Here is a 26,668-nt window from a genome sequence, read left to right on the forward strand (position 1 = left end):
CTCCCACCTTTGTCCTTAATCGGACCTACCTTTACCCTAGCCATCCTCCTACCCTTCACGTACTTGAAAAAGGCCTTGGGATTTTCCTTAACCCTACTAGCCAAAGTCTTTTCATGTCCTCTTTTAGCTCTCCTCAGCCCTTTCTTAAGTTCCTTCCTCACTACCCTATATTCCTCACGGACCCTGTCTGAACCTTGCTGCTTATACCTCACGTACGCTACCTTCTTCTCCCTAACAAGTCGTTCCACCTCTCTCGTCACCCACGGTTCCTTCACCCTGCCATTCCTTCTCTGCCTCACCGGGACATATTTATCCCTAACATCCTGCATAAGACCCCTGAACATTGACCACATCTCCACGGTACATTTTCCTTCAAAAAGGACATCCCAATTTACACTCCCAAGTTCTCTCCTTATAGCCTCGTAGTTCGCCCTTCCCCAATTGAAAAACCTCTTGTCCTCTCTGCACCTGTCCCTGTCCATGACAATTTTAAAGGTTATGGAGCAATGGTCACTGTTCCCCAAATGCTCACCCACCAATAGATCCTTCACCTGTCCCAGTTCATTTCCTAAAACTAGATCTAACATGGCATTCCCTCTAGTCGGCCTGTCGACATACTGTGTCAGGAATCCCTCCTGGACACATTTAACAAATTCTGTCCCATCTAAACCTTTGGCACTAAGCAGATTCCAGTCTATATTTGGGAAGTTGAAGTCTCCCATTCTAACAACCCTGTTATTTTTGCTTCTCTCCAAACACTGCCTGCCAATCTGCTCCTCTATATCTCTACTGCTACCGGGGGGCCTATAGAATACTCCTAGTAGAGTAACTGCTCCTTTCTTGTTCCTTAATTCCACCCGTACGGACTCTAGAGATGATCCTTCTACAACATCCATCTTTTCCACAGCCGTAACAGTGTCCCTGACCAGTATCGCCACCCCTCCTCCTGTTCTTCCCCCCTTCCCTATCCCTCTTAAAACACCAAAAACCAGGAATATTCAATATCCACTCCTCTGCTGACGTCAGCCACGTCTCAGTAATAGCCACGATATCATAGTCCCCCATACTTACCCGAGCCCTCAGTTCATCCCCCTTATTCCTGACACTTCTTGCATTTAAGTAAACACACTTCAGTCCATCTACCTTACTACTTTTATAGCCTGTATTCTGCTTCTCCTTCCCCAAAGCCTCTCTACCTGTTTGATCTACCTTTTCCCCATTCCCTTCTTCCTCTGACCTACTCCTCCGGTTCCCTTCCCCCTCACAAACTAGTTTAAACCCTCCCGAACCACCCTAGCAAATCTCGCCGCAAGGATATTGGCCCCCTTCGGGTTCGGGTGTAACCCGTCCTCTCTGTACAGGTCCCACCTTCCTGAGAAGAGATCCCAATGATAAACTTTATTAGTGATTGTTTAAGATATTAATGTGATTGCTGTGATTCTGTTAAAATCACTGATGAAGAGAGTGCAACAAAGAGATGGCAGGACTGATATATGAGCAGAGATTAGATCCGTGTTCATTGGAGTTTGGCAGAACAACAGGGAATCCCGCAGAGACCTATAAAATTCTAACGTGACGAATCTAACATGATTCAGGGTGGATGTTCTTGATGCCTGTCAAATCCCAAACCAGGGATCACAGCCTCTGGGATTATCACAGAAGGGTGGCTAAGTTATTAAATATAGATACAGGAGGTAGATACAGTGCTAAAGGGATGAAGGAATATGGGGAGAAGGGCATTGAAATAAATGATTAGCCATGACTATGTTGAATGGTGGAGCAAACCCAATGTACCAAATGGTCTGCTCCATTTTCTATGTTTCTAAACTTATCACAAGAAAGAAATCTGTTGTTAAATGCAACAATTGTAAATGTCTTTTTCCTTCTCCACTGAATAGCAAGGAAATTTTAACAGCTCAATTGGTTCTGATGGATACATGTTATCTTCTCTCACCTGTGGTATGTCTCCTGTCACCACTATCACAGAAGGTCTTCAGCAGGTGTGTGAACACTCTTACATATTTTTTTCTGCTAACTTTTAAGTGTAAACAAAGATTCATGCCTTTTTTTTTACTTCCAGACTTTGAAAACATTCCAAAGATATTAATTATGTCTAAAAGTTGATGTCCAATTTGATTTTTGTTTTCTGAAACATTGCAGTTTTTGGTCTCTGGTTCCTTTCACATCTTCGAGGTCTGCACAGAAATGAAGTTTGGCATGTGGTGTGTGTGGGTGTAGGCATTGGCATCTCTCTTACCTTTTCAAGGCCAGATGTCATATTTCACCCCGCCTCTTGACCTAACTCTCTCTAATGTGTCTACTACTAAACATTTAGATGATTAATCTTGTGACATTCTCACCAATGTTGTTTCAATACTTTGCTGCTTAAAACAATTCATGTGGTTAACGTTTTGATGATGTATAATGTTTTTAATTAAAATTCAGGGGAAAATGAACTTCGCAAAAGCTCCCGATGTCTATTCACTGACTTTAAACAAATGTCCAACTCTTGTTTTGGACAAGAGACAAAGCACTGCAGATACTGGAAATCTGAAATGATTATGAAAAATGATTGAAGTATTTGTCTGACCTGCTGTGTCTTTTTTTCCTGGAAAACAAATGTTATTTGATTCCCTTTCAATACCATATAAAAATTTTTAATGGAAGAGCCCCAAATTAATTTACACAGTCTGTAGTTGTATAGTTTTTTTTAAACCATGGAGAAATATCTAAAGGTGCAAAAGCTTTCCAAGAATAACTCTTAAAATCATCGGTAAGCAAAGTAATCTTCTTTAGACAGATCCTCAGGTTTAGAATGACTAGCTCCTACCCCCAGTTCTGAGGTGATTAACAAAGCCAGTGTCCAAGACTGCAACATTCAGGACAGGCAGTGCTTGAGGGTGCAAGCAGGCAGGTCGGTGGTTTGGCAGGTGGTGGTCTCCATTGCTTTTTCTGCAGGAATTCTGCATGTTCCCAACAAGGACTTGAAGTTATTGCCATCCTCAATGCTGCTTCGTTTTGAGCAGACACAGCAGGGAGTTCCATAGGTCAGTTGGGATGTTGCAGTTTTTTTTCCAAGGTTTTGGGAACATCCTTCAATTTTTCCTGTGTCTGCTTTGTAATCTTGTGTTGTGTTGGAGCTTGGAGTAGACCATCTGTTTCAGGAGCCAGGTGTCAAGCATGTAAGTGTGGTGGCCCACCCAGTGAATCTGGCAGAGTGTATTGAAAGCCTCCATCCTCCTGACTTTTTTTTTTCATTCCTGCTGAGACCTGTATCTTTTTGCTTGAAAGAAAAACAGAAACACTGCAGCAAAATAGTGCCTCATCAATGTTGCATGGTGATAATCAGTAAATCTGTTGCACAGCCTTCTGAGAGGAAGGCTTCAAGCATCTGGGACAGTGAAACCATCAGTTCTCTAGGGTCATGGTCGTACAGCACAGAAACAGCCCCTTTGGCCCACTATTTCCAGGTTGCCTGTTGTACTTGGACTAATCCCATTTACCTGTGTCAGGTCCATAGCCTTCTACATCTTAGCAATTAAAGTACTTGTCCAGATGATGCTTAAATGTTTGAGTATCTGCCTCAACCAGTGCATTCTAGATTCCTGTGTGGAGTGGGGAAACCCCATTCTAAACATGTACTGCTCACTTTAAACCTGTGCCCTCTTGTCTTTCACACAGCCAACCATGGGAAGAATTCTTTTTCTCTCTGATGTGCTTCCTATTGTTCTTCTCCCCCGATCTGTTTTATGCCCAATTTTACTTTATTTCACTTCCCTGTGGAACCTCAAAAGAAATTTCTGATCAGGCCAGTAGTTCGGAGTTGCATGCATCTAAAAACTTTAGGGAAACATTGGATTAACTGCTGCAATAAAGGAGTGTCAGTGACTATCTTACAGCTAAGCAACCTTTTATTTCGTGTTTGGAATCCTTAAAACCATGGATTAGATTTCAACAATGGTGGACAAAACATGCTTGGGCCTAAACGCTGATTTGCTCATTTGACCAAGTATTATTTTGTTCTAGCTTTAGTATCTCTTGCTACTTTGGTTAACAAGTCCACATCTTCAAATATCTGCTGAGTTAGATAGTTGAGCTTCAGTGAAGTGTCAGGTGGTTTGCTGCAACTGGCTTCACAAACCTTGGAGAAGGAGAAGATGAACTAGGTTCCTATTTCAGCTTCCTCTTCTGCCTTCCTGCAGGAAGGGAGTGGTTGGGAGACTTGGTGGAGTGGCAGACTAGCTTCTCAGTTTGAATAAGAGTAATCTACCATTATTAGATGGTAAGCAATGGAACCTTGGCTTAGCACAGAAGTTATGGGAAGGAAATGTCTTTAGTTGAGGGATATGTTTTTTTTCCTCAGTGTTTCTTTTTGTGCATTATTGTAAAACAATGTTTCATTTGGTCTGATGTGCCTCTCAATGCTGGCACGTATTCATGAAGTGGAGCAGAAGTTGAGAGGCTGCCACTCAAGATTTGGGTCTTGTTGCTCTTATAATGAAGGTCACAAATGAGCATGATTTTCATTAATCCATCTGACTGGTAGAAAGTTTGAATAAAACTAATTCTCTATTAAGCTGTTTGATTAGTCACATTAAAATTTAAATTAAGACCTTGCAGCAATCCTCAGACTCTAAAGAAATATAATTTGTTTATCAAGTTAGAGATCTTTCTCAGCTGTAGGTTGGTGTCTTTCATCTTCAGTCACCTCTTAGGTTATGGGATTCTTTGTGACCTGGTGATACAGCCTGGTATTGTTTTTCATTCTAATATTTGTGTTTCCATTTACCATAATCCCATAGTTGAGATGTCATTTTCCTTTTAGTAATCATCTGTTTTGTTTTATGGGGAAAGGATTAAAAGCTGATAATCATAAAATCTGTGAGAGATCAAAAAAAATCAGTAATATTTGCCAATTTGTAGTTCTGGCTTTCTTGAATGCAAGAACTACAAATTGGCAAATATTACTTGACTTTTTTTGATCTCTCACAGATTTTACAGTCATCAGTTTCTAACCCTTTCCCCATAACACAAAACGGATGGGAAAAAGGCTCAAGACTTATTTGTGATTACAACAAACCATTATGGGTACAGGTATCTTGGTCATAGGCACAAAAAAAATTGCTGTAAAACTTAAATCTGCTGTCCAACTATTTTGAAATCCCAGTGATACCTGGTTCGCCAAGTGATAGTTCCCATGTTCCCTTGAAACACATTATGGCCTCAGTTCCTGCATTCTTTTGAAACTCGCTGAGTTCATGGGAAAATCTATTATCGTACTGTGTAATATCTGAGAAAATTGTGTTGGGATATTAATAGGAATATCATCCAATAGTCCAAAAAATTTGCCAGTCTGGTGGCACTAAAGTCCCAAGTGTGCAGGATTAACAAAGGTAAGTTGCTCTGTTCTTTGAAACCTCTAGAAGAGAGACTGTGGTGTGTTCTCTTTCTTTTGTCTATGTCCTGTTCCTTCCTCCTGGTTATGCTTGCTCTCTATATGACCACCTGGGTATATATGCTTTTCTCTTTCGTCTTAAATGCCAAGTAACAATCTTCTGATCAACCCTACCCCTGGTCATTTCAAAAATAGATTTTGGTTTATTTATTAGCCCTGTTTATTTTACAGTTTGAGCTATTCCTTGTCATCCTCACTTGCTGTCATACAGACTGAGTTATTCCTTGAATGGGACTCTCACACTAACTGTCTGGCACTCCATCACAAATGTTGGTTGCTTGCTTCACTGACACGAATATGGGGACTTTGAACAAAGTAGCAACGGACACTCAAGCTAGAACAAACCCCTTTGTTCATTATCCCTTAATCAGTGGTCTGCCCCTAATTTGTTTGTTTGAAGTACCACACTTCCTTAGCAAGTTCCTGGTAGATTTAATGCCCTTGTGCCAGGCTGTCAGTGTGCTTTCAACATAACTCCACAGCCTAAATTAGTGCTCTCACCTTCATATTTTGCAAGCTTTAAACAGAATTCAGTTTCAGCATATTTTTCACTTACATCAAACAATATATTTCATGCTATTGTTTGATGTAAGTAATCATCATGCTTGGGTCCCTGACATTGCCATTTTAACATAGATTTAATATATATTGTATTTGCTTAACAACTTTCATAAAAAATTGTCCCATAACAGCAACAATAATATGACATTAAGGCACATTAACATAGGCATACACGTTTAAAGCATATTTGCTTAAGCTACTCCTTGCACATCTTGTGTCCGCAATTATGTGAATTAGTGTAGTACAAGTGAATATATGCTTCCTTGGCTTGAAAAGAGAGATTTACTTCAAGGCAAACCACCTTGAAGCTGATGATGACTGCTACAAGACCAAAGAAACTATATTCTTTTGATCCCTTGTACAACAAGGAGCAAAGGGTAAAAAGCAACTTAAAAAAACACCATAGATTAATTTACTGGAGCATATATATGTGTGGATAGATCAGGAGGTATGTACATATAGACTTGGAGACACGAGAGATTGCAGATGCTGGAAATCTGGAGCAACACACAATGTTGGAGGAACTCAGCAGGTCAGGCAGCAACTATGGAGGGAAGTGAACAGTCGCTGTTTCGGGCCGAGACCCTTCATCAGGACCGGAAAGAGAAGGCAGAAGCCAGAATAAAAGGGTGGGGGGAGAGCAGGAGAGGTGATAGGTGAATCCGGGTGAGGTGGGGGGGAAAGATGGGTATCCAGGAATCTTGTTCAGTCCTTTGCCTCTTCCACCTATCACCTCCCAACTTCTCACATCATTCCCACTTCCTTCCCACTCCCCCACCTACCTACCTTCCCCCTTTCACGTATCACCTGCCAGCTCGTGCTTCTACCCCTCCTTCCACCCTTTTTATTCTGGCTTCTGCCCCTCTTTCTTTCCAGTCCTGATGAAGGGTCTCGGCCTGAAACATCGACTGCTCCCTGACCTGCTGAGTTCCTCCAGCATTTTGTTTTTGTGTGTGTGTGTGTGTGTTGCTACATATAGACTTGCCTTTATTTCTGAGATGATGTATGGTGTCTGACTGTGCATTATTGCAAATCTTATTATGAGAGACATTGATGGGGAAAGTCCTGTGTTGCTGGGGAGACCAAGCAGAAATGCATTAACAGCATGTTTAACTCGGTGCTTGGGTTCAGTTTTTGTTCACTTATAGTAACAAAGTGTATTTTAATAACATCACTTGCAGTCTAGTTTCCCTGGGCACATCTATACAAACAATACAGTTAAATGCATGTTTGCCGCATTTACCCTCGGATGGAAAAGAAAACATTGCTGGTGGAGATGCCAAGTTTACTGGTAACAGAACCTGTCGATGCTATTTTCAAGTTCGGCCCAAACTGACTCTTGGGGGGAAAAAAATCTGATAAGGACGCAGTTCCCCTTTGTTCTGTTTCTGCACGTGCATCTTTTGGAAGCAGCTGTCGTCGTGCTGCAGCCGATCAGTCTTCTGTGATTAATGATTTTCCTTTGGCACAGATTTGTCTGGGTTTACATACCTGCAACATTGCTTCCTTGGCACTTCTTATCTCTGATAGTACCTTGTGCCATATTACTCTTTTGTGTAATAAGGGTTTCCCTTTAGGCACTAACTTGCCTGGGCTTGTCTCTGAAGCTTCACGTTTGTCCACAACAATACACTGTCGCCAACATCGTATGCATTACTTTAATTATCCATGGTTGCTGAAGTTTTATGCTGCATTTCTCTTCTGTCTCTCCCATCTCTCTCCCACCTGCCAACATCACCACGAGATGTCAATCATTTGAACAGGGTTTACATCAACCACTTTATTTCTATGTCATAATAACTATATTTACTATAAATGTAAGTTTTATGTACAGTCTCGTTCCCCTTGTTGATGGTGAAGGGTATGCATCGTAAACCAAATTTACTTTTGAAGCTGGTTGATTCCCCACAGGAATAGACCATATGTCCCTTCAAATCTGCTGTTCCCTTCATTACGATGTTAGCTAAACTACATTAATTCTGTTCTCCTGCCTTGTCATTGTGATCTTTTATGCTCAATAATCCAGCAGTCTTGTTGTTGAATCTAATTCCTCTTAAATTTACCAACATGTATATTAGATTTAACCTGTCAGATTTGGGTATGACTTCACTTGCACTTTATTCCCCACTCCCTGTATTAGATGCTGCTTGTTTGGTTCATTTTTCCTTGGGGAATTGAACCTTTTTTGTTCGGGTGAAAAAGAGCTGAAAGCAACACTAAATCTTTTGTAATTCAGAGCAGAATTTAAGGCTTGCATAATTGCAATGTAAATTTTACACTGGTTTAATGCGGGATTTTTTTTATTCTTCAGATCTTCACCATGGGCCTCTTCCGTACAATTGCGCTGTTTTATTTGGGAAGCTTTGACAGCATTGTACGCCGCTGCATGATGCAGCGAGGAAAGTGTGAAGGTTTGGAAAAGAAGGATTGACCTCCATTTGATTTGGAGCCCAGGGATCAGACTTATAAAGTTGAACGATTGAAGGAGACGTTTCGGTGAACAATAGTTTTATTCCTTGTCTCAATGGCATCAGGCATTGGTTGTGGATGGTGGCAGAATAATTCCAAAAAATAGAAGCTACTGTAATAGTTGTGTGAGGCTGATGCTTAAAGTGGGAATATCCATATAATTTATAACTCCGGTATGGACTGGCAGGAGTGCATGTGAAAGATTACAAATCATTGAGTGTCTATTTTTTAATGTATTGTCTGACACGTGCTATTTTTGTAAGTGACCCACTTCTCCCCTCCCTTAATTAGAATAAGTTAGGGTCCACTTTACTTCATTTCTGTCTCCTTTGCATTCACTGTTCCACTGGAATCTGCAAAATGAATGTGTTTTGTTTTTGCCACATTGGTCTCTCAGCTTGTTCATCCATCTTTAATCATCTCTGTTGCAATTAAAAGTGAATCCCTTTTTTATTTTTAAATTCCTAAATATGTGTGTTGTTGTAGTTTTGGAATTTGAGTTTCATCAGGTGTCCACTCTGAGGCATTCACTAATCATTAGCATTTATTCGGTCAAAAGCCCGATTTTTGGGGGGCGGGGAGGGGGGGAAAGCATTGTAAGTTTTAGTCTCATGACCCTCTGCCAATAATGATATGATTTGAAACTGAGATTTATTAAGCACTACTTGGTTGCATAAAAAAAAATTGAATAAAATACTTTATATTGCAGTTTTGCTTTCCTGTCAGGTAATGGTATGATGCATCACCCCAAATTGCTGAATAAGTTATTTTCCTTTCAATATTGTTTGCAGACTTAAGTTCTCTGGTCACTTAGGATAAAAATTTGCTAGGACATAAGGGAGTAAAATCTTGTTATCTAAATAATGCAATAGGATTTTCTACGACACTATAGTGGCATCTCCTGACTGGGATTTGACCCATAACCTACTGAGGCAACAGTGCTGCTGCTGAAAAGAGGATGATACCATATGGAACCACGAAGTGGTATTCAAAGAAGACAACCTTGTAATCTTTTAAAACATTAATTCTATAGCATGTAACTTATTTAAAATTTAGTCAGTCAGTTTTAATAGATCAGCTATCTATTTAGTAATGTATTTAATTGGAAAGTTTTGTAATTTAACCAGCATAGTCATGGGATGTTATTTATTGTATTCATGGTTAAGATCTTGCTTCTTCAAAACCCTTATATTAAATATAAAATGAAGAACTTCAATTTTATATAATTTTGAACTGGTTTTGAGGTTATAGGGGCCCTGGTTTTCAAAATTATAAATACTACATTGGTTCACAGAAATGTTTTTTGTTTAGGATTTACAAGATTTCTGCAGTATTTTACTTTTGATGTAGCATAGGCTCTCTGAAGTACCTACCTGCAGAGACACCCCTAAACAAGTTTCAAGGTTAATTCTTCAAAACTGGACTGTGACAGAACCCTGTTAGTTTTGTTTGCAATCCAGCAAAAGGGAATTGATTTGTTTTTCTAGTAGTTTAATAATCCCATAATTCACCTTTTCACATACTTTGAAAGAAAAGGGAGAAAATACTCATTAGGTTAATAATAATAATATGCCTGATTCCTTGAACTAAAATCTTGCATAATTATTACTACATTCTTGTCTCATTACATCTTTTCAAAACACTTAGACTTCTAACAAATCTACAGAATATGTATGTATTTCATACAACAGGCAATGTGTTACATTGACACTCAGATCAATATATTTGTGCACTCATTAGCTGTACTTTGGTTTGTTAAACACACATGAATGATGGCATGGTAGGGCTGGCATTAGATGATGTCCTTCTGCCTTGGGTCTTTAGCATAGTACACGCTTTGCTGGAATATATCCCACAGCACAAGCTCCTGCAGCAAAAAAAAACTGCTGGAGGAGCTCAGCAGGTCAAGGAGCACCCGTGGAGGCAAAGGGACAGTCGACATTTCAGGTCAAGGCCCTGCATCAGTCCGAAACGTCAACTATCCCTTTGCTTCCACAGATGCTGCTTGACCTGTCGAGTTTCTCCAGCAGTTTGTTTCTCTCTGGATTCTAGCATCTGCTGTCGCTTGTGTCTCCGCATACTCCTGGAGCTTGGACCGTTCCAGTTGGCAGCACAATCGTGAATATTTCCTTCTCCTGGAAAACTTTCAGGTGGACCACAGGGCTGCTCCCACCCAGTTGGTGTTCCAGCAACAACTGATATCGTCTTTAGTACTTGTCTCTGGGCATGGCCAGAAGAGCACAGTTCTGTATGGCTGAGCCATTGGGGATGAACCAGAATACTATAATCAATACGTCTCTTTCCACACCTGTAGTTAATTAGGTAACAGCAATTTGAGTTACCTCTTCCAGTCATTAGATCTTTATTATGAAGTTATGGGTGTCTTTTAAGTAAATGGTATAATATGATCAGTGAGTCTTATTTGGGGCATTTTCTGCCATTTGTCTCTTTTAAGTCTTAATATTTCTATTTAAGGGTCAAGATATGCTGAAGTAAAAATTCCACACTTAAAACTAGATAATCTTACGAAGAGGAAGCAGTGGTGATGAATAAATAGGATTTTGAATTAGTGAGATTCTTTCAGTTAATCTTGTAAATTGTCTTCATTAATTAGGGAGTCTTTAGTTGGTTGCTGCTCTGCAATTTCTTTCTCAAACACATGCACCTTTTTGCTCCTCTTTGTTGTCTTTGATGCCCTCTTTTTGTTAGGGGGAGAAAAAGGACACCCTTTGAACGCCCTCCTGGTAATGTATATAATGTCTCTCTTAAATTGGCATCCAGGTTGTCTAATTAAACCATTCAAGCACATTGATGTTTTTAACATGTTGCCAGGACTTCGTGCAAGTTTATGCATGAATGTAAGTCCAGTTATATTTTCAATTAGAAGATTGAGGGAGGGGTCTACTTTGCATGTACTTGATATTCATTCAGGCAAAATTTTTTAACACAAACTATTTTACTTCTGTTAGGTCACTAAGTACTAAAACATTAAATGTACCTGTAGTCACTTTCTACATAGAATACACATTTAAGAGCAGCTGCCCCCAATAGTTACACTTTGAATATTGGGAAATGCCAGTCTGGTTAAGACATTAGATTGCTTCATCCATATTGTATGGCAAGAGTAAAAAATTATATCGTGGCAAAGCAGCAACCTGTGGTTCCTCGTTGCAGTGATATCTAAATAAATATCTGTATTTGCTAAACCATTCACTATTTAGTTACATTTCCTCAAACCTCCTTTCCCTAAGCTGTGAATTATTTAGCCTAATAAAACTTGTATCTTTTTTCAATTTCTTCTAAATATTGTAAATAATCCAAAAAAAAATGGGTTTTATACTTGGTTATTTTCCAGATACAAATGCTTTCAAATTCCCTTTTTATATGGGTCATGAACTTTGCTTGTCAAGGAGGCAGAATTTATAAGTTACTGCATGTAGTTTTGGAAGTTGTTTGATTTTGTCTTGTAGAATATATATCAAGCAATGCATTTTCTACAGAAACCTAGTGATGATCTAGCATAGACTTTCTGTTGATACTACATTTGAGAGTAGAACTATTTCTCTTTAGGGGGGTAACCCAAAACTCAAAGAATCTATCCAGTGTATCAAAGTAATTTTGCCAGAGATGTGTGTTGCAGACTTACTCATTTCCCCTGTGTGTGTATGCAGCATTTATCATGGAATTTTTGATTAAATCATACTCCTGCAAATGGAAAGGAGAGAATGGCAATTATATTTAAAAATATTGTGCCTGCTGACATAAACCCAGTACTGCAGAATTCACATTGGTTTCACAATGATTTCAAACCTGGGGACCCAATTTTTTTTTTTCTTATCCTGGGCCTGTCACGACCTTAAGTTATTTCCTCCTGCTTCCTTAGGTTACTGTGTCATGGCATGTGATTGGTTCCAAAGGCTCCTTCTATGCTGCCTATTACCAGCTCTGATAGTGCACCACACTGATTTTTCCTTCCTCAGAGGCTCCGGCAGTGAACTTCCAAAGATGACCCACCAGTGATTTGGGATCTTGCCAGAGGAGAAATGAAGAGGGAGGAATTGTACTTAAATCCCTTTGCTCCACTACATTCATGTACCAAAGTATGGTTTAAACCCAGTTTGGCTCCCCATTTACTTGTATATTTATAAAATATGTGCAGTGGTGTAAAATAGCAATTCAGTTCTGATGGTTTGTATTCTTGGAGAAAACCCAAGCAAAAAATCTTAGCTTCCTTAGACCTCACTAGTAACTGACAGTTACCCTGAATATTTTTGTATTGTTCCAAAAATAGACTGAATCGCTGCTATTGTTGGTAACCTTTTCAGATACTTAATGCTAATGGTGTTTTTGGCTGTTCAAATTAAAACTCTGGATATTCACTGTATCTTGTGCTAATTAAATTATTTAATCTTTGTCAATTCAGATTTTTTTTAACAATCCTTTTTTTTAAACTGTTCATGACTAAAGCTTGCTATTTAGAAGCACAAGAGTCTTTTAAGCCATACTAATGATGAATGTTATTTGTGGTCATTAAATCTGGAAGCACTCATGACTGTTAGATTTTTAATGTTTGTATAGAACTGCAGTATATTAGGAAAGATTAATTGTCATTCTCTGTGTGAATTAGGTCTGCCTCTAAAACCTGCCCTCTAATTCTGTAATTGCTGTTTGTACCAGGCACTGTTCTAGTCTTTTAATGTTTTCACCTGTTCATGTTCAACAGTCTAGCTTTGTCAGTTAAAGTCTTGAATTATGGTCTAATAAAATATTTATTCTTCCACTTAGCATTGGTGGCATGTCATTTCAACTTCAGACCAATTTCATAAAGGGAAGAAACATACAATTCATTGCCAAGTGTTTAATGTTTGGATCAGAACTACAGTACAAGTCCATGGCTTTCAACGCTTTGTTGTTTCTCTCAGTCATTTGTTTCTTTTAACTGCTGTTTGCACTAGATGTCGGTCAAATGATTTAACTTTATCTGAACAATTTTGGGAAATGTTTCAATCTGTAACCATGAGCACATTACAGCATGGGAGGCCATATGATGTATCTATTCTTGAAGCTGGTTCTTTGAAGGAGCTATCCGATTGGTCTCAAACCCTGTAGATTGTTCCTCTGAGGGAAAATGGATAAATACTTAATCTACTTTTACATCCATTTTGTGTGCATTCTAAATTCAGTTCATAGTAATCCCTGGTTCTAACTAATTACCATAAGCCCACATGTTCTGGAAACAGTTGTCAGGACTGAGGATAACTTGGTTCCACTGTGGTTTTGTAGATTCTGAAGTGATTTATGGGGCCGATTTGGGAACCACAGACAGGGCAGGAGGTCCTGACAGGACAGGCAGTGGGAGGTACGTGGCTTGTACGTGCAGGGCCCCTGTGCACTCTCGATGCATGGACCCAAAGCTGTCAACACCTGCCCAAACACTCGTTTAATTTTTTGAGCAATCGTGTGCCTGGGATTCCCAAGAATTGGAGGGGAAGTTGTATTTTTTTTAAAGAAAGCTCTCATCCTTCATTTCTCTCCAAAAAGGTGACAGAACCCCTGAACTGCGTCTGTTCTGGGAGTATACTGTTAGGCATGTGAAAAACGTGGCCTTCCTAATGGAGTTAATTGGGGCCTCACAGGGAGAGGGTGCCAATATTGAGTCACTCATCGAAACAATGAATCTAGAGGATTTTGTAGTGATAGCACATAAGTCCATCAAGTGTCTTGAAGCCTGCTTTAGGTACCAAGATGTCAAAGGCATACAGGAGGGCAGGGATCACTGCTGCCTGGTAGATCTTGAGTTTTGTGCCAGGCAAATTTAACACTAATGTTCACCTTCAAACACCTTTGTCCTCAGTCAATGAAAGGCTGTGCTGGAGCATTGAGGCCATAGTAAGTGTTGTCATCATTTAGCAGAGGATTGCCTCCTGAGGTGTGGGTAATGGTCCATGTTTTACATTATCTTGACACTGGCTCTTTCACTGAGGTATGAAGGAGGAGAGCCTTGCACTCTGGAAGCAGTTAATAAAGAGAAGCCGTCAAGTCCCTTCATGATTTACTGCATTTTTATTAAATCTGTCCATAACTCAGTTATACTTAAAGCAAACAGTCCTTGGCTTTTCTCCAGGGAAACAATCCTATCAGTTCTAATCTCTCACTTCCTTGGGATTCTAGAAAATCTTCTGTACTGCCTTGAGCTTTTGACTTCCCAAAGATGATACCCAAAACTGCAAACAATATTGCAATGGCAATATAACCAAAAAAAATTTAGTTTAAACTCTGTGTTTTTGCCTTCTGTGCCTCTCTTTATAAAACTAATGATACTGTATGCTTCAATAGCTTTTTCAACTCGTGCTATTAGTTCCATTTATTTGTAAATACTTATTAAAATGTATTTTCAGTGAATGTGTTTATTTTGCATCTTTTTTGCCAATCATCTCTCTTCCAATAATTAATTTTTTCTATTTTTATAAAAACTAAGATGGCCATAAGTTTTTTTTATAAGATAAATGCAGATTATTAGACTAATGGCCTTTGTCTTTTACAAGACAAAGGCCATTAGTCCCATAACAGCATGTGTCTTCATAATGGGCTTTTATTCCCTCAAACCAGTTTAATACTAATTCTAGTGTCCTTGCCTCTACAATTCTGTTTCAAGCTGGAATTCTTGTCATTTGCCTTGCCAAGTGGAACCAATGTTACCATTTCATGTGTGATTGGGTAGGCTGTACTGCATGATATTTTCCACCAGCTTGAGGATTGCATCTTTTTTTAAAAAATTGCTTTATCTTTATTATAACAATAAAACATTGTCCTGTAGTTTCCCCTCTACTGCATGTGATGGCTGCGCTACGCTATGGCTACAGAGACTGCATTTGGAAAAACTTGTTTAAATCAACGAGTGTGTAGCCACTAGATGGCAACATTTCTTCACCACCATTTTAGAGTCATTGGCGAGAAGAGTACTGCTGTAGCTCCGTATACCACATTCACTGATGAACAAAGCCAGGTTGGGAAACTTCAGTTTGGTGGAGGTAGGAGAAAGGTTGTGGCCAGGTGGTAAGGTCAGTTAGGTAGTGCTGGATGCTGGTGTGAGATTAATCTCCACTCGCACCCTTTTATGTCAGCTGCACATCTTCTTCATATGGCCAGCTCCTGTACACATGTACAAAGTGCAGTCAATACACACTCAGTTGTTCATTGGCCTATTACATCAGCAGGAATACAATTTTTTGAGTGGCTAGCAATATATAAAACCAGTCTGGAAAGCATAGTGCTGTTATAACAGGTGCTGCCAGATGTTTTGTAACTTTAATCTGGTAAACATTTAAGAATACGGCAGCACAGGAGAGAGTAAGCTCCATGTTCTTTTTCCACCTATGTTTCGAAAATCCTGTTTCCACAGCAGACCACATCGCAGAGGCTGCAATAGGTGATTCTCGAAGTCAAGACCCAGGCACCTGGAATCAGTACTGTGAAATATTCATAAATCTTGCATGCTGGATTCATAAACTGCTTAGTGAAACTACACCCAAAATCATTTGTTGATGATCTGTCAGGACTCTTACCAAAAGTTATTAAGTTCCGCTGGACCTCACACAGTGATAGTGGAAACTTCACTCTCACATCTTTTTATGCTCTGCCAGCTATTCAACCATCTAGGCCTTATGACCCAAAGACTTATACAACACTCTCTTATGCATTTCCTTCTCTCTAATGAAATGAAGTAATGAATAACTACAGACAGCAGCAGCTAACTGTAAAGGAACAAGCTCTGCCGGAACTCCCCAAGGAGGAAACAGTACCCGGAACAATTGGAATGATAAGAAATAAGACTGGCTAACGGCAGTGATGATGCCAAGGAAAGTCCATATGTTCAATCCACCTTCAGCATTCCCATTTCTCCCTCACCACAATATTACCATTTTGTCTTTCTCTTTACAGTTAGCTAAAGAAGACAATATAGCTTGGCAGTGGTACAACAGCGACAAGGGAGTGAAGGTGAAACATCAGTCAGAACTCCCGACCATCAAATAATAACACTGCTGTTTACAGGTTATCTCTGAGAAAGGATCTGCAAGCAGTGACTCACTGGAAAGTACCAAACAGTTGTAAAGTCAAATCATCAGCCAGTAGAAAATAATGGCCAGCTATAGGTAGCATGGTACAGGTTCCTCACTACTGTTGAACACATGTCAGTTAAAAGAGGTACAGGTTGTCCCCATGTTATGAATGCCCAACTTATGGACACCACAACATACAAACAAGCTCCTATAACATTATTAAATTCATAAGTCCTACGTGCATACGTACTTCGTTCCTATGAATGGCAGAACTAGTTTCTTCTCTCTTTCCACTTTTAGTAATTTTTCTTTCTTATCAGTCTTATGTACTTTTGATACCATTCATTACAATACTGTGGAGATATGGTTACCGTATCAAGTGATTTTTGTGTATTTTCTGACTTATGGTAAATACCAGCAAGTACTTTTTTCTGTTAAAATAGAACCCATTTGTTACCCAGGGATGGCCTGTATTAGCTGGCGCATTGAACTTCATCTATCCAAAGGTAGCATCGGATTAGTGTTGCATGTTGTTCAAAGTTACCATCTGCCTGCTCTGCATACATGTGAACACTTCAGCTGATGACAGGCATCACAACTGTTTATGCACACATTCAGCATTACTTTGGTAGTTATTCTGTACCCAATAAGTGTGCCACAATCCATTTTTATGCAGCCAGAGTTAACAAAGATGGATATAGAGAGGCTGAGTGACTGGAGAAGGTGGAAAATGCAATATTCTGCTCTCCAATGCTCAGTTTGACTTTCACCTGGCCCACTGGGGTCCAAAACACAGTGCAACCTTGTCCAGACATGCCATAAGTGGTAAATTCCAGACAGTGACTTTGACAGTGCAGCATCGAGGAGTCCTGATAAAACTGAAGGCAACTGGACTCGGGGGAGTTCTCCACTGGTTGGAGTCATTCCTCACACAAAGGACAATGGTTGGGGTTGTTGGAATTCAATCATCTTAACTCCAGGACTTTGCTGCAGAGGTTCCTCGGGGTGATGTCATGGGCACAATCATTGTTCCTTCCCTCCATCATGAGGTCAGAAGTGAGGATGTTCACTAACAATGACACAATGTTCAATTCTATCCAAAACTCTTCTGACAAAGAGGCAACCTTCTCCTGCCGGTGTAAAGTTCTGAATAGCATTCAAGTAGGAAAGTCTGACCTACAGTTCCTACTGTTCACTGGCATTAGCCTTGCTCAATCCCCTACCTTCAATATCTTGGTGGCCACTTGGACCACCCATATAAACATTGTAGCTGCAGAAGCAGGAGAGATGTATTCTCCATCAAATGATGCATCCCCTACCTCCCAAAGTCTTTCCATCATCTGTAAAACACTAGTTATGATGGAATATTCTCCACTTGCCTAGATCACTGCAACTCAAATAACATTCAGAAATCTCAGCACCATCCAGAACAAAGAAGCCCACATCCACTATCCTGAATATTCAATCACTCTTTATCAGTAGCCTGTGGCTGCAGAGCATATAATCTTCAGAATGCACCGCAGCAACCTGCTGACATTTCTTCAGTTACACCTTGCAAACATACCTTCCTAAATCTCCTCCAGGCCTGTTTATTAACAGGATCTTCTGGTAGCTCTTAACTATCACATATCACTTGAGACAACATGTTTAATATCTTTTGCTATATTCTTTGATATTTGGGACACCTTATACAGTGATGGTCCTACATGTTTCTGGAATTAATCGGTTAAAGTATTGATGAGCAGAAATGTGGAGTGGACCAAGAAGAAAGCATATTATCTTTATTTTATGAATATGTCCTTCCCAATGTGGGTATCATAGTACTTTTTCCTTTAAAAAGATATAAGGCCAATCTATGCTAACATATTAAATCTTTAAATTTATAATATTGGTTATGTGCTGCAAAAGATGAAGCAGAGAAAACAACTAAACCACTTAAAAAGATCAGGACAATGGACAAGTTGAACGATTTGGAGAGAGACAAAGATCTGATGAACAACTGTTACATAGACTTTCAGATGCATGAGATGAGGGGTGGGGTTTGCAGCTATATCAAGGTACATCATCACACAGATCCTCTTTCAGTCAGTAAACAAAACATGATATTTTTGCAAGTTATGTTACACATTAAGGAGCATTGTTCAAAGATCATTAAAAGGTCTCTTTTCTGGAAGTCTTAGAAGTCCAGTCAGAGAGCCTTGCAGTTGGTTGTATTGTCTCCAGCTGGAAGTGTTTTTTCTTGGAACAACTCTCCAAATCATTCAACTTGTCTATTGTCCTGACCTTTTTAAGTGGTTTGGTTATTTTCTCTGCTTCATCTTCCACAGTACATAACCAATATTATAAATCTAAAATCTTGTTATATCCTCACTGCATTCCTGTCTAAATAAAACCACATCCTGTTGGTCTTATGCTTGTTGATTTGAGCATTTTTAAAAATTTTTCAGAATGCCTTGGGACCACTGTTCACTTGGGTCAGAAGCTCATAGGTTGTACAAATTTGGAATCTTTCCCAAATCTGTTTCCGGATTACTTTGTTGAAGACTGAAAAGATAAAATATTTTGGCAATGTATTCCTGAACATGTACGTGAAACTTAATTGCAAGTTTCGAGTGGTTATTTTGATGTGAACCTGAAATAAGCTTCATTAAACTGTTGCATTTTCTCCTGTTATCAGGAGTGTTATTTCTTCCAAAGATTTCATTTTACTTTCATTCCGTTGCAATTGGCTTGGCACTTTTGACAACTATGATTATTTTTTCCATTGGAGTTTCTGAATTCAAATAAGTTATGTAAATTAGGAAATGCAATGGTCCTTATAACCTCAACACATTTTATTCTTTCCTACTCTGTTGTAGCTCTCCTAAAGCATACTTATTCTCTACATTTTAGCCAGCTTCTTATCCATTCTCAAAGATTAAACGGGTTTATTATTATTGTCACATGTACTGAGGTACAGTGAAAAACTTTGTTTTGCATGTCATCCATACAGATTTCATCACATCAGTGCTTTGAGGTAGTACAAGGGAAAACAGTAACAGAATGCAGAATAAAGTGTTACAGTTAGAAAGAAAGTGCAGTGCAGGCAGACAATAAGCTGCAAGGCCATAATGAGATAGATTGTGAGGTCAAGAGTCCATCTTATCGTACCAGGGGACCACTCAATAGTCTCATAACAGTGGGATGGAAGCTGTCCTTGAGCCTGGTGGTGCGTGCTTTCAGGCTTTTGTATCTTCCGCTAATTCCAATCTTTCAAAGATATTCTTTCAAAGCCATTCGAAGACTAAGGTACATCATATCATTGAGCTTCTACACTTAACTTGAGTTGGCATTTCTTAAATAAGTTGAGGAAGTTGGTCAGGCAGGTTTATTACCGTATGAATCTAAGTTAACAGAAGCTAAGGGTAGGTTATAGTGCAACTAACTCTTAATGTGACTTCTGATTATCAATTCTGTTACAAAATACAGTGATACAGTGAGACTAGTGACTCTCTTTCTTTGTCCGACAGTAATCCAGTTTTCAAGATGTTAAGGTGCAAGGTTCTTTCTCTGGTATACCTCAGTGACTTGAAGCAATGACTTGAAGCATGGTCTCTGAACACAGGCATATGCAAGTGCTCTCTGCATACTGCAACTCAATTGGAGTGATCTAGGTTCCAAGTACAGGCAACAAGGTAAATAGTTTCCCATTGGTCCTGAAGATTAGCTTTGCTTCAGTGAGAAGATTGTTGGATCTGATATGCAGCATTGTGGTGAGAAAGACTGAGAAAAATGGCACAGCCCTGCATTACACCAGTCTGCACTGAGATTGTTTGCGATTGATCCTTTGGTTAAAATCACGGCTTGCATGCCCTTGTGTAGCAGACACAAAATGGAGACAAATTTCTGTAGGCAATCAAATTTGAGAAGGATGTACCACAGTCCTGTGACCCCATTGTACAACAACACCGACGAAGAATAAAGACCCATGCCAAGATTCTAGAAAACATGGCTCACTGCTTTTATCTTGGGAGCCACCTCTCAATTAAGGCAAACATCAATAATCACATTCGCCATTGTATTCAGTGAACCAGTGTAGCTTTGGCTGCCTGAGGAAAAGAGTGTTTGAAGATTAAGGCCACAAAACCAAACACATGGTAACTCAGTCTACTGGGCAGCAGTGATCCCTGCCCTTCCACATGCTTCTGAATCATAAACTACTGACAGCAGGCACCTGAAAGCACTGGACAGATAGAACATAGAGAACATGGAATAGAACAGGAATAGACCCTTCGGCTCACCATGTCTGTGCCAACCATGATGATATTCACACTAATCCCATCTGCCTGCACATGGTCTATATCCACCCGCTCCTTGCCCGTTCATGTGTCTGTCTAAATGCCTCTTAAACATCACTATCGTATCTGCTAACACATCCCCTGGCAGTTGTTCCAAGCAGCTACTGCTCTGTGTGTGAAAAAAAAAATTGCCTTGCATACCTCCTTTCAACTTTTCCCACTCATCTTAAAGCTATGCCCTCTGGTATTTGACATTTCCACCCTGGGGAAAAGTTCTCACTCTCTACCCGATCTATGCCTCTCGTATACTTCTATCAGGTTGTCGCTCAGCCTCTGATGCTCTACAGAGAACAATCCAAGTTTGTCCAACCTTTCCTTCTAGCTAATACTCTCCAATCCAGACAACATCCTGTACTCTCTCCAAAGCCTCCACATCCTTCCTGTAATGTGACGAGGGGAACTGCACACAATACTCCAACGTGGCCTAACTAACGTTTTATACAGCTGCAATACGACTTCCCGACTTTTATACTGATTGCCCTGACTGATGAAGGCAAGCATGCCGTACACGACCTTTGTCACCCGATGCACTTGTGTTGCTACTTTCAGGGAACTATGGACTTGCACTCCAAGATCCCTCTGTACGTCAATGCTCCTAAGGGTCCTGCCATTTACTGTTTACTTTCCTCTAGCAATTAACCTCCCAATGCAGTGAAAGTCTCCAAATACACCAATAGGATAAAGTGAACCAATGGCCACATCCTCCCAGGTCAGTAACATGCCCAACACCAGTCTCCTGAAACAGACACTTTTCTCTGAGCTTTATCATAGCAAAAGACTATCAGATGGATATGATTCAAGGATGTGCTCTGTCATCTTGAAAGAGTGTAACATTTCCACTAACTTGTGGGCAGGGATTTCCACCATCATTCGGAATGGTTACGGAGTACTCAGGTTGTAGACCCTGAAAGGAGAGCACAACCCACCCTGCCTCCCCCTGCACCTCCTGTGGAACAGGCTGCAGGTCCCACATTAGCCTCAACAACCACATCATAACCCACAGAACCCAAGTCGTCTCAATCCCAGGAGACTTGTCTCAGAAGAGGAACCTCCATCCCCTACCAGACTACCCACCACATGGAATTGGAGGGGAAGAGATAATCAGATCAGGGCATGCTGATACAATTCAGTTCTTATTTCAGTTTTGTTTTATATCTGTATACATCGATTTTATATTATTTAGAAATCAATTGAAAAAGTCTACTCTCAGTGATATAGGAAACAGTTGAGTTCGGAATAGAACTTAGGAGATACAAGACAGGTGCACCTACGAAGAAATTACACTTTACATGGGCAGTTTCGTGACAAACGCGGTTAAGCATTTAAAATAGGAAATGACAAAAATGTCGCGACAAGAAAATCAAAGGTTTTGTCGACAGCATGATGCATTTTAAACAAAATACAGACGTGAAGTTAAAATGTCAACTACGTTGATAATACCTTGTGCCCATCGGGCTTCATTGTGTTATCCTGAGTGCAATATGTGCGTACAGTCCACCTCCCGGGAAAGTGCAGTCAAATAAAAACAAATGCAAGAGGTTGACCGTGGATTTCCTTGATTGAGCCATTTTCATCTCCCGGTGATGGACGAGTCTTCTGTGTGATGCAATTGGTCCGAGCGTCGAGTGGCCAAATTCAGAAAGCCGACAATTATCCGCATCGGTGTAAGAATGTTATGTCAAAAAAAAAGTCTGACAGTAGCTGTACAATGAAAATCTTTGGGTTCAAACGAGCCAGGGACCATTCAATTGGTTTATATTAGTAAATGAGTTAATTTTATAACACAATTCTGTTTGCGCCAATAGTTCATAAACTTAAGGCAACAGATTATATGCACACAATAGCAACTGATGAGAGAAAGCTAAGTCTTGAGGCATAAAGATTGTTTTGACATTTAAACTATCTTCTACATTACATCTGTTCTGCTTACTACACCCCGTCCTCTGTTTTACTGTATCCAGAAAATAAAATGCAATTACAAATTCAACGATTCAATCGATCTGGGGAAATTTACTGACAAATTTCATGATCCACCGGAGATTTCCTTTCGTAGTTGAGAACGGCGTTTTTGCATCGAATTGTGCCCGAACAGTACAGAGTTGTGTGTCATCTGCTTGACCACATACTTCCTCATCCTCTCCCGCCGAAAATAATGGAGGAAATCGTGAATTTTACACTAATCCTCTTCCTTACTCTGCGGACCTCGACGAGAAGAGCCGCATGTTCCTAAGTGGGGCTGGTCTGAGGCAACGCAGCCCCCTATCCACCCCACACCCACCCGCCAGCCCACGGTCCCCAGCGCTGCACCTCCCACACTCTCGCTGAGATTTTTACTGAATGAACGGGCTGCAAGGGCGCGGTGACGCGCAGGAAATTGCGTGCCTTCTGGAGAAGAAAATGAGATGTAGGGGGGTAGGAAAATGAGAGAGAGTGGTGACCGGTGCCGAGAGGGGTGAGGCGGTGGCTCCCGCCCGCTTTGGAAGTGGCTGCAGACTTGCAGGACTCTCCTCCTCTCTCCTTCCCTTCCGCGCCTCGGAGGGCAGCGCGGCCGCGCTCTGCACAGGATCTGGGAAGCCAGAGAGAGAGAGAGAGAGAGAGAGAGAGAGGAAAATCAGGGTTGCAGTCGGGGAGGGGGGGGGAGGGGAGAGAGCCCCCGGGACCCCGCCTGGATTGGCGGAATTTTGCAAAACAGCAGACCGGTGGTCACATTCGAGGGGCGGGAAAGGGCATCCGGACCTTCCCCCCCCCCCCCCCCCCCCCTCGCAGCAGCCGGCGGCTCCTTGCCCTTCCTCGGCGCTCCCGTCCATCCATCCCCGAGGGAGCAGCGCGGTTACAATTCGCCAGGAAAACCCCCGGCTCAGCCACAGAGAGAGAGAGAGAGAGACAGACAGAGGGGAAAACCAACACCCCCTCCCCTCCCCACCCCACCAGCAGAAACTCTCCACGCCACATCTGCCCAGTCGGACAACTTCAAGCTGCTGCGGGAGTGAGCCGTCGCCGGATCAGACACACTTTAAGAAAGTGCTTCTTTCTTTTTCAAAAAAAAGCAATTTGCGGCGAGCCCGGGGGCGGAACTTTCCTCTGGTGGCGGCAGGAGAGGAGGAGGAGGAGGAGGAGGTGGAAGGCGCATTGAAACCGGCGGATTAAAACCAACACCTTCAGGAGCAGTTGGATCGAGAACGGAGTTTATTTTGGAAAGCAATTGAAGAAATTTTCCCCCGCCTTCCCCTTCCTCGCTGAAGAAAAGCATGTTTGGAGGAATGAAAATACACTTAAAGGAGGTTTGAGGAGACGCGGAGCAACCAAGTGAGGAGAGAGGGTTTGGAAGGTGTTTTCCGAGGATGTGCGGCTCCTGGTTCTGAATTGGGATTTTGATTGGTACTATCTCCCCCTACCCCCCCCACCCCTAACCCCCCCCCCCTTCCCCCAGGACCCTTTCCCTGACCGAAGATGTCCTACAGCAGCCGAGACCTGGTCTGCCGTTACCTGTACTACCGGCTGTCCCGGTACGGCTACGTGTGGGAGGAACCGCTGGACGCCGCCGCTAGCACCTCGACCGTGGGCAGCGGCCCCCGCCGGCCGACCCCCGCCGCCGCCGAGAAGGCGCACCGCGTCCTGCGGGAGGTGGGTGACAGCTTCGAGCGCCAGTACCAGCAAGAGTTCGCCGACATCGCGCTGCAGATGCGCTTCGACCCCGACACCGCCCGGCACCGCTTCGACGCGGTGGCCGAGGAGCTGTTCCGCGACGGGGTCAACTGGGGCCGGGTGGTGGCCTTCTTCGTGTTCGGGGGCACCTTGTGTGTGGAGAGCATCAAGCGGAGGGACATGGCATCGCTGGTCGACAACATTGCCGCCTGGATGACCGCTTACCTTGACAGCAGCCTGACCGACTGGATCCGCGCCAACGGAGACTGGGTAGGTGAGAGTGAGTGAGCGGCAGCCAGTCTCTGCTTGCGGGGGACCCCCAGCCTTTGCCTGTGTCTGCTGAGCCGGACACCCACACCTGTCTACCACCTCTCCTTTCCGGGTGTCTGTGCTGGCTACCTACCTGCATGGTAACATGTTTACTTGTTTCCCCCTCCTGCCCACTTATGCTCCACATTCACCTTCCCCACACGTTGCGTTGCCTTTTCATTCACCTTCTTTTCTTTGACCACCCACATACAATACCTGTGCGGGGCGGGAGGGGGAAAGGGTGGCAAACGTTCTGCAAATCACATGACTGTTTTTATTTTTGAACAGCAATTCAAATTCTTCTTGCACGTTTATCGTGTAGCCATTCTTGCTTCCGAGATAGTATTTTTGGACCACCTTAGTTTACTTTTTGTTCATTCTGCTTGTGATCACATGGACTATCCTTGCCTTCATTTTGTTTTCTTGTAAAAAATGTTCACGAGGCGTGGAATACGTTTCCATTTGAACAAAACTCCTTTCCGATTTGTATTAATAGATTTTTGGATGGCTATTTATAGATCATTGTATGCCAACAACAGTAGTAGATAACATCATTCTTTACAGCACAAACTGTGAAAGTTGGAGTGATAATCTCATTCAATATATGTATATATAATAGGAGTTTGGTCTACTGTTTGTATGTGGTCAGCAAGATGTGATGTAACAGAAATTGACAGCAGTTTACATTCCAAGAATCTTTCTAGGATTTTGGCTGACCTATACTTGGTATCTGTGGGAAAGACTGGATGGTAATTTTTGAGCAATTGCAACACGTGACACTTTGACAGTGGTATGCTCTCATGGTCAACTGCACTTTTGACAGCATTGTTCTAATAAATACTATTAATTGGTCTTTCTCTAATGGAAATATGCCTTACAATTTTTAATTGATAATTTAAAACATAACACGTAACTAATACAATTTCTCACTTCATTTTAATTGCTTGTATTTACTGTTAAGCCAGCGTTATGTCTGTTTACTACACTATTTTGTTCAACAAAATCTGCTTTGGGGGATTATTTTATTTTCTTTCCAACGCCCACCCATCGCACCATTATTATCTCTTGTATCTCCTAGTACTTCCAGACATCTGTCAACAATAGATCCTTTTGTGTAAGATCCTGTTTACTGATTATCCTCTAATATAGTGTGCTGCCTATGATGAATTCAACATGAAATCCCAATGAGTTAATCCTGCCTGATTTGTGGCATATCAGGACATTGGACTTGTAGCATGGATGATTTCAGTTTTAGAGCCAACTGTTCATTAGCTTCAAGAATGTGATTTAAACTGTTAGATTTACTTAATCAATTATGCAGCAAAACATTTGAAATAATTGTAAATGCCTTTAATATTTCGTTATTATTGGACTCCAGTTTGAGTGATTAATTGGTAAGGACGTGTATATGGTAGATTAAAATCTAAAGGATTTGAATTTCTATAGCACCATTAATGAACATAGGTAACTAACTTTCTCTAAATTGTAGGGATCAATGGAACTGTACCTTTCTTCACAAATTTTTCCTTCCAAACTAAGTCTAACAATCCATTTTGGTATGTCAATTTCCACTGCCTCTTTTGGACATGTAGTAGTGTTGGACAGCTTTTTTTTATTCTTGTAGGTCCTCTGTATTGCTAACTTGAATGATGATTATCTGAAGGAACCATGATAAAAGCATTCAAAGCAGCAGTGCACAGTCTGCGTTTGAAGACAAAGGCTTTTTCCATCTTTTCTTTTGCGTAGTCAGCCAAGGCTATCACTTTGTTCTGCATCATTTGTACTCTGCCTTTTATTGATTTTAAGGATAAAACTATTATTATCCATAATGT

General features: G+C 41.1%; 2 protein-coding genes across 2 annotated transcripts in view; both read left to right on the top strand.

Annotated features, from left to right (window-relative positions):
- The window catches only part of kdsr (3-ketodihydrosphingosine reductase), a 35,813-nt gene extending 22,330 nt beyond the window's left edge, over nucleotides 1–13,483 (top strand). Inside the window, exons 10-11 of the mRNA XM_052016982.1 lie at nucleotides 1,899–2,000; nucleotides 8,328–13,483. Coding sequence (XP_051872942.1) covers nucleotides 1,899–2,000; nucleotides 8,328–8,447 — 222 coding nt within the window. The 3' untranslated portion in view covers nucleotides 8,448–13,483. The remainder of the gene's footprint in view (nucleotides 1–1,898; nucleotides 2,001–8,327) is intronic.
- A 9,797-nt stretch (nucleotides 13,484–23,280) lies between these two features.
- LOC127571012 (apoptosis regulator Bcl-2-like) overlaps nucleotides 23,281–26,668 on the top strand; it is a 129,327-nt gene continuing 125,939 nt past the window's right edge. Inside the window, exon 1 of the mRNA XM_052016983.1 lies at nucleotides 23,281–24,797. Within this exon, the coding sequence (XP_051872943.1) occupies nucleotides 24,333–24,797 (465 nt within the window). The 5' untranslated portion in view covers nucleotides 23,281–24,332. The remainder of the gene's footprint in view (nucleotides 24,798–26,668) is intronic.

Source organism: Pristis pectinata, chromosome 5 (genome assembly GCF_009764475.1).
Source record: "Pristis pectinata isolate sPriPec2 chromosome 5, sPriPec2.1.pri, whole genome shotgun sequence".
NCBI lineage: Eukaryota > Metazoa > Chordata > Chondrichthyes > Rhinopristiformes > Pristidae > Pristis > Pristis pectinata.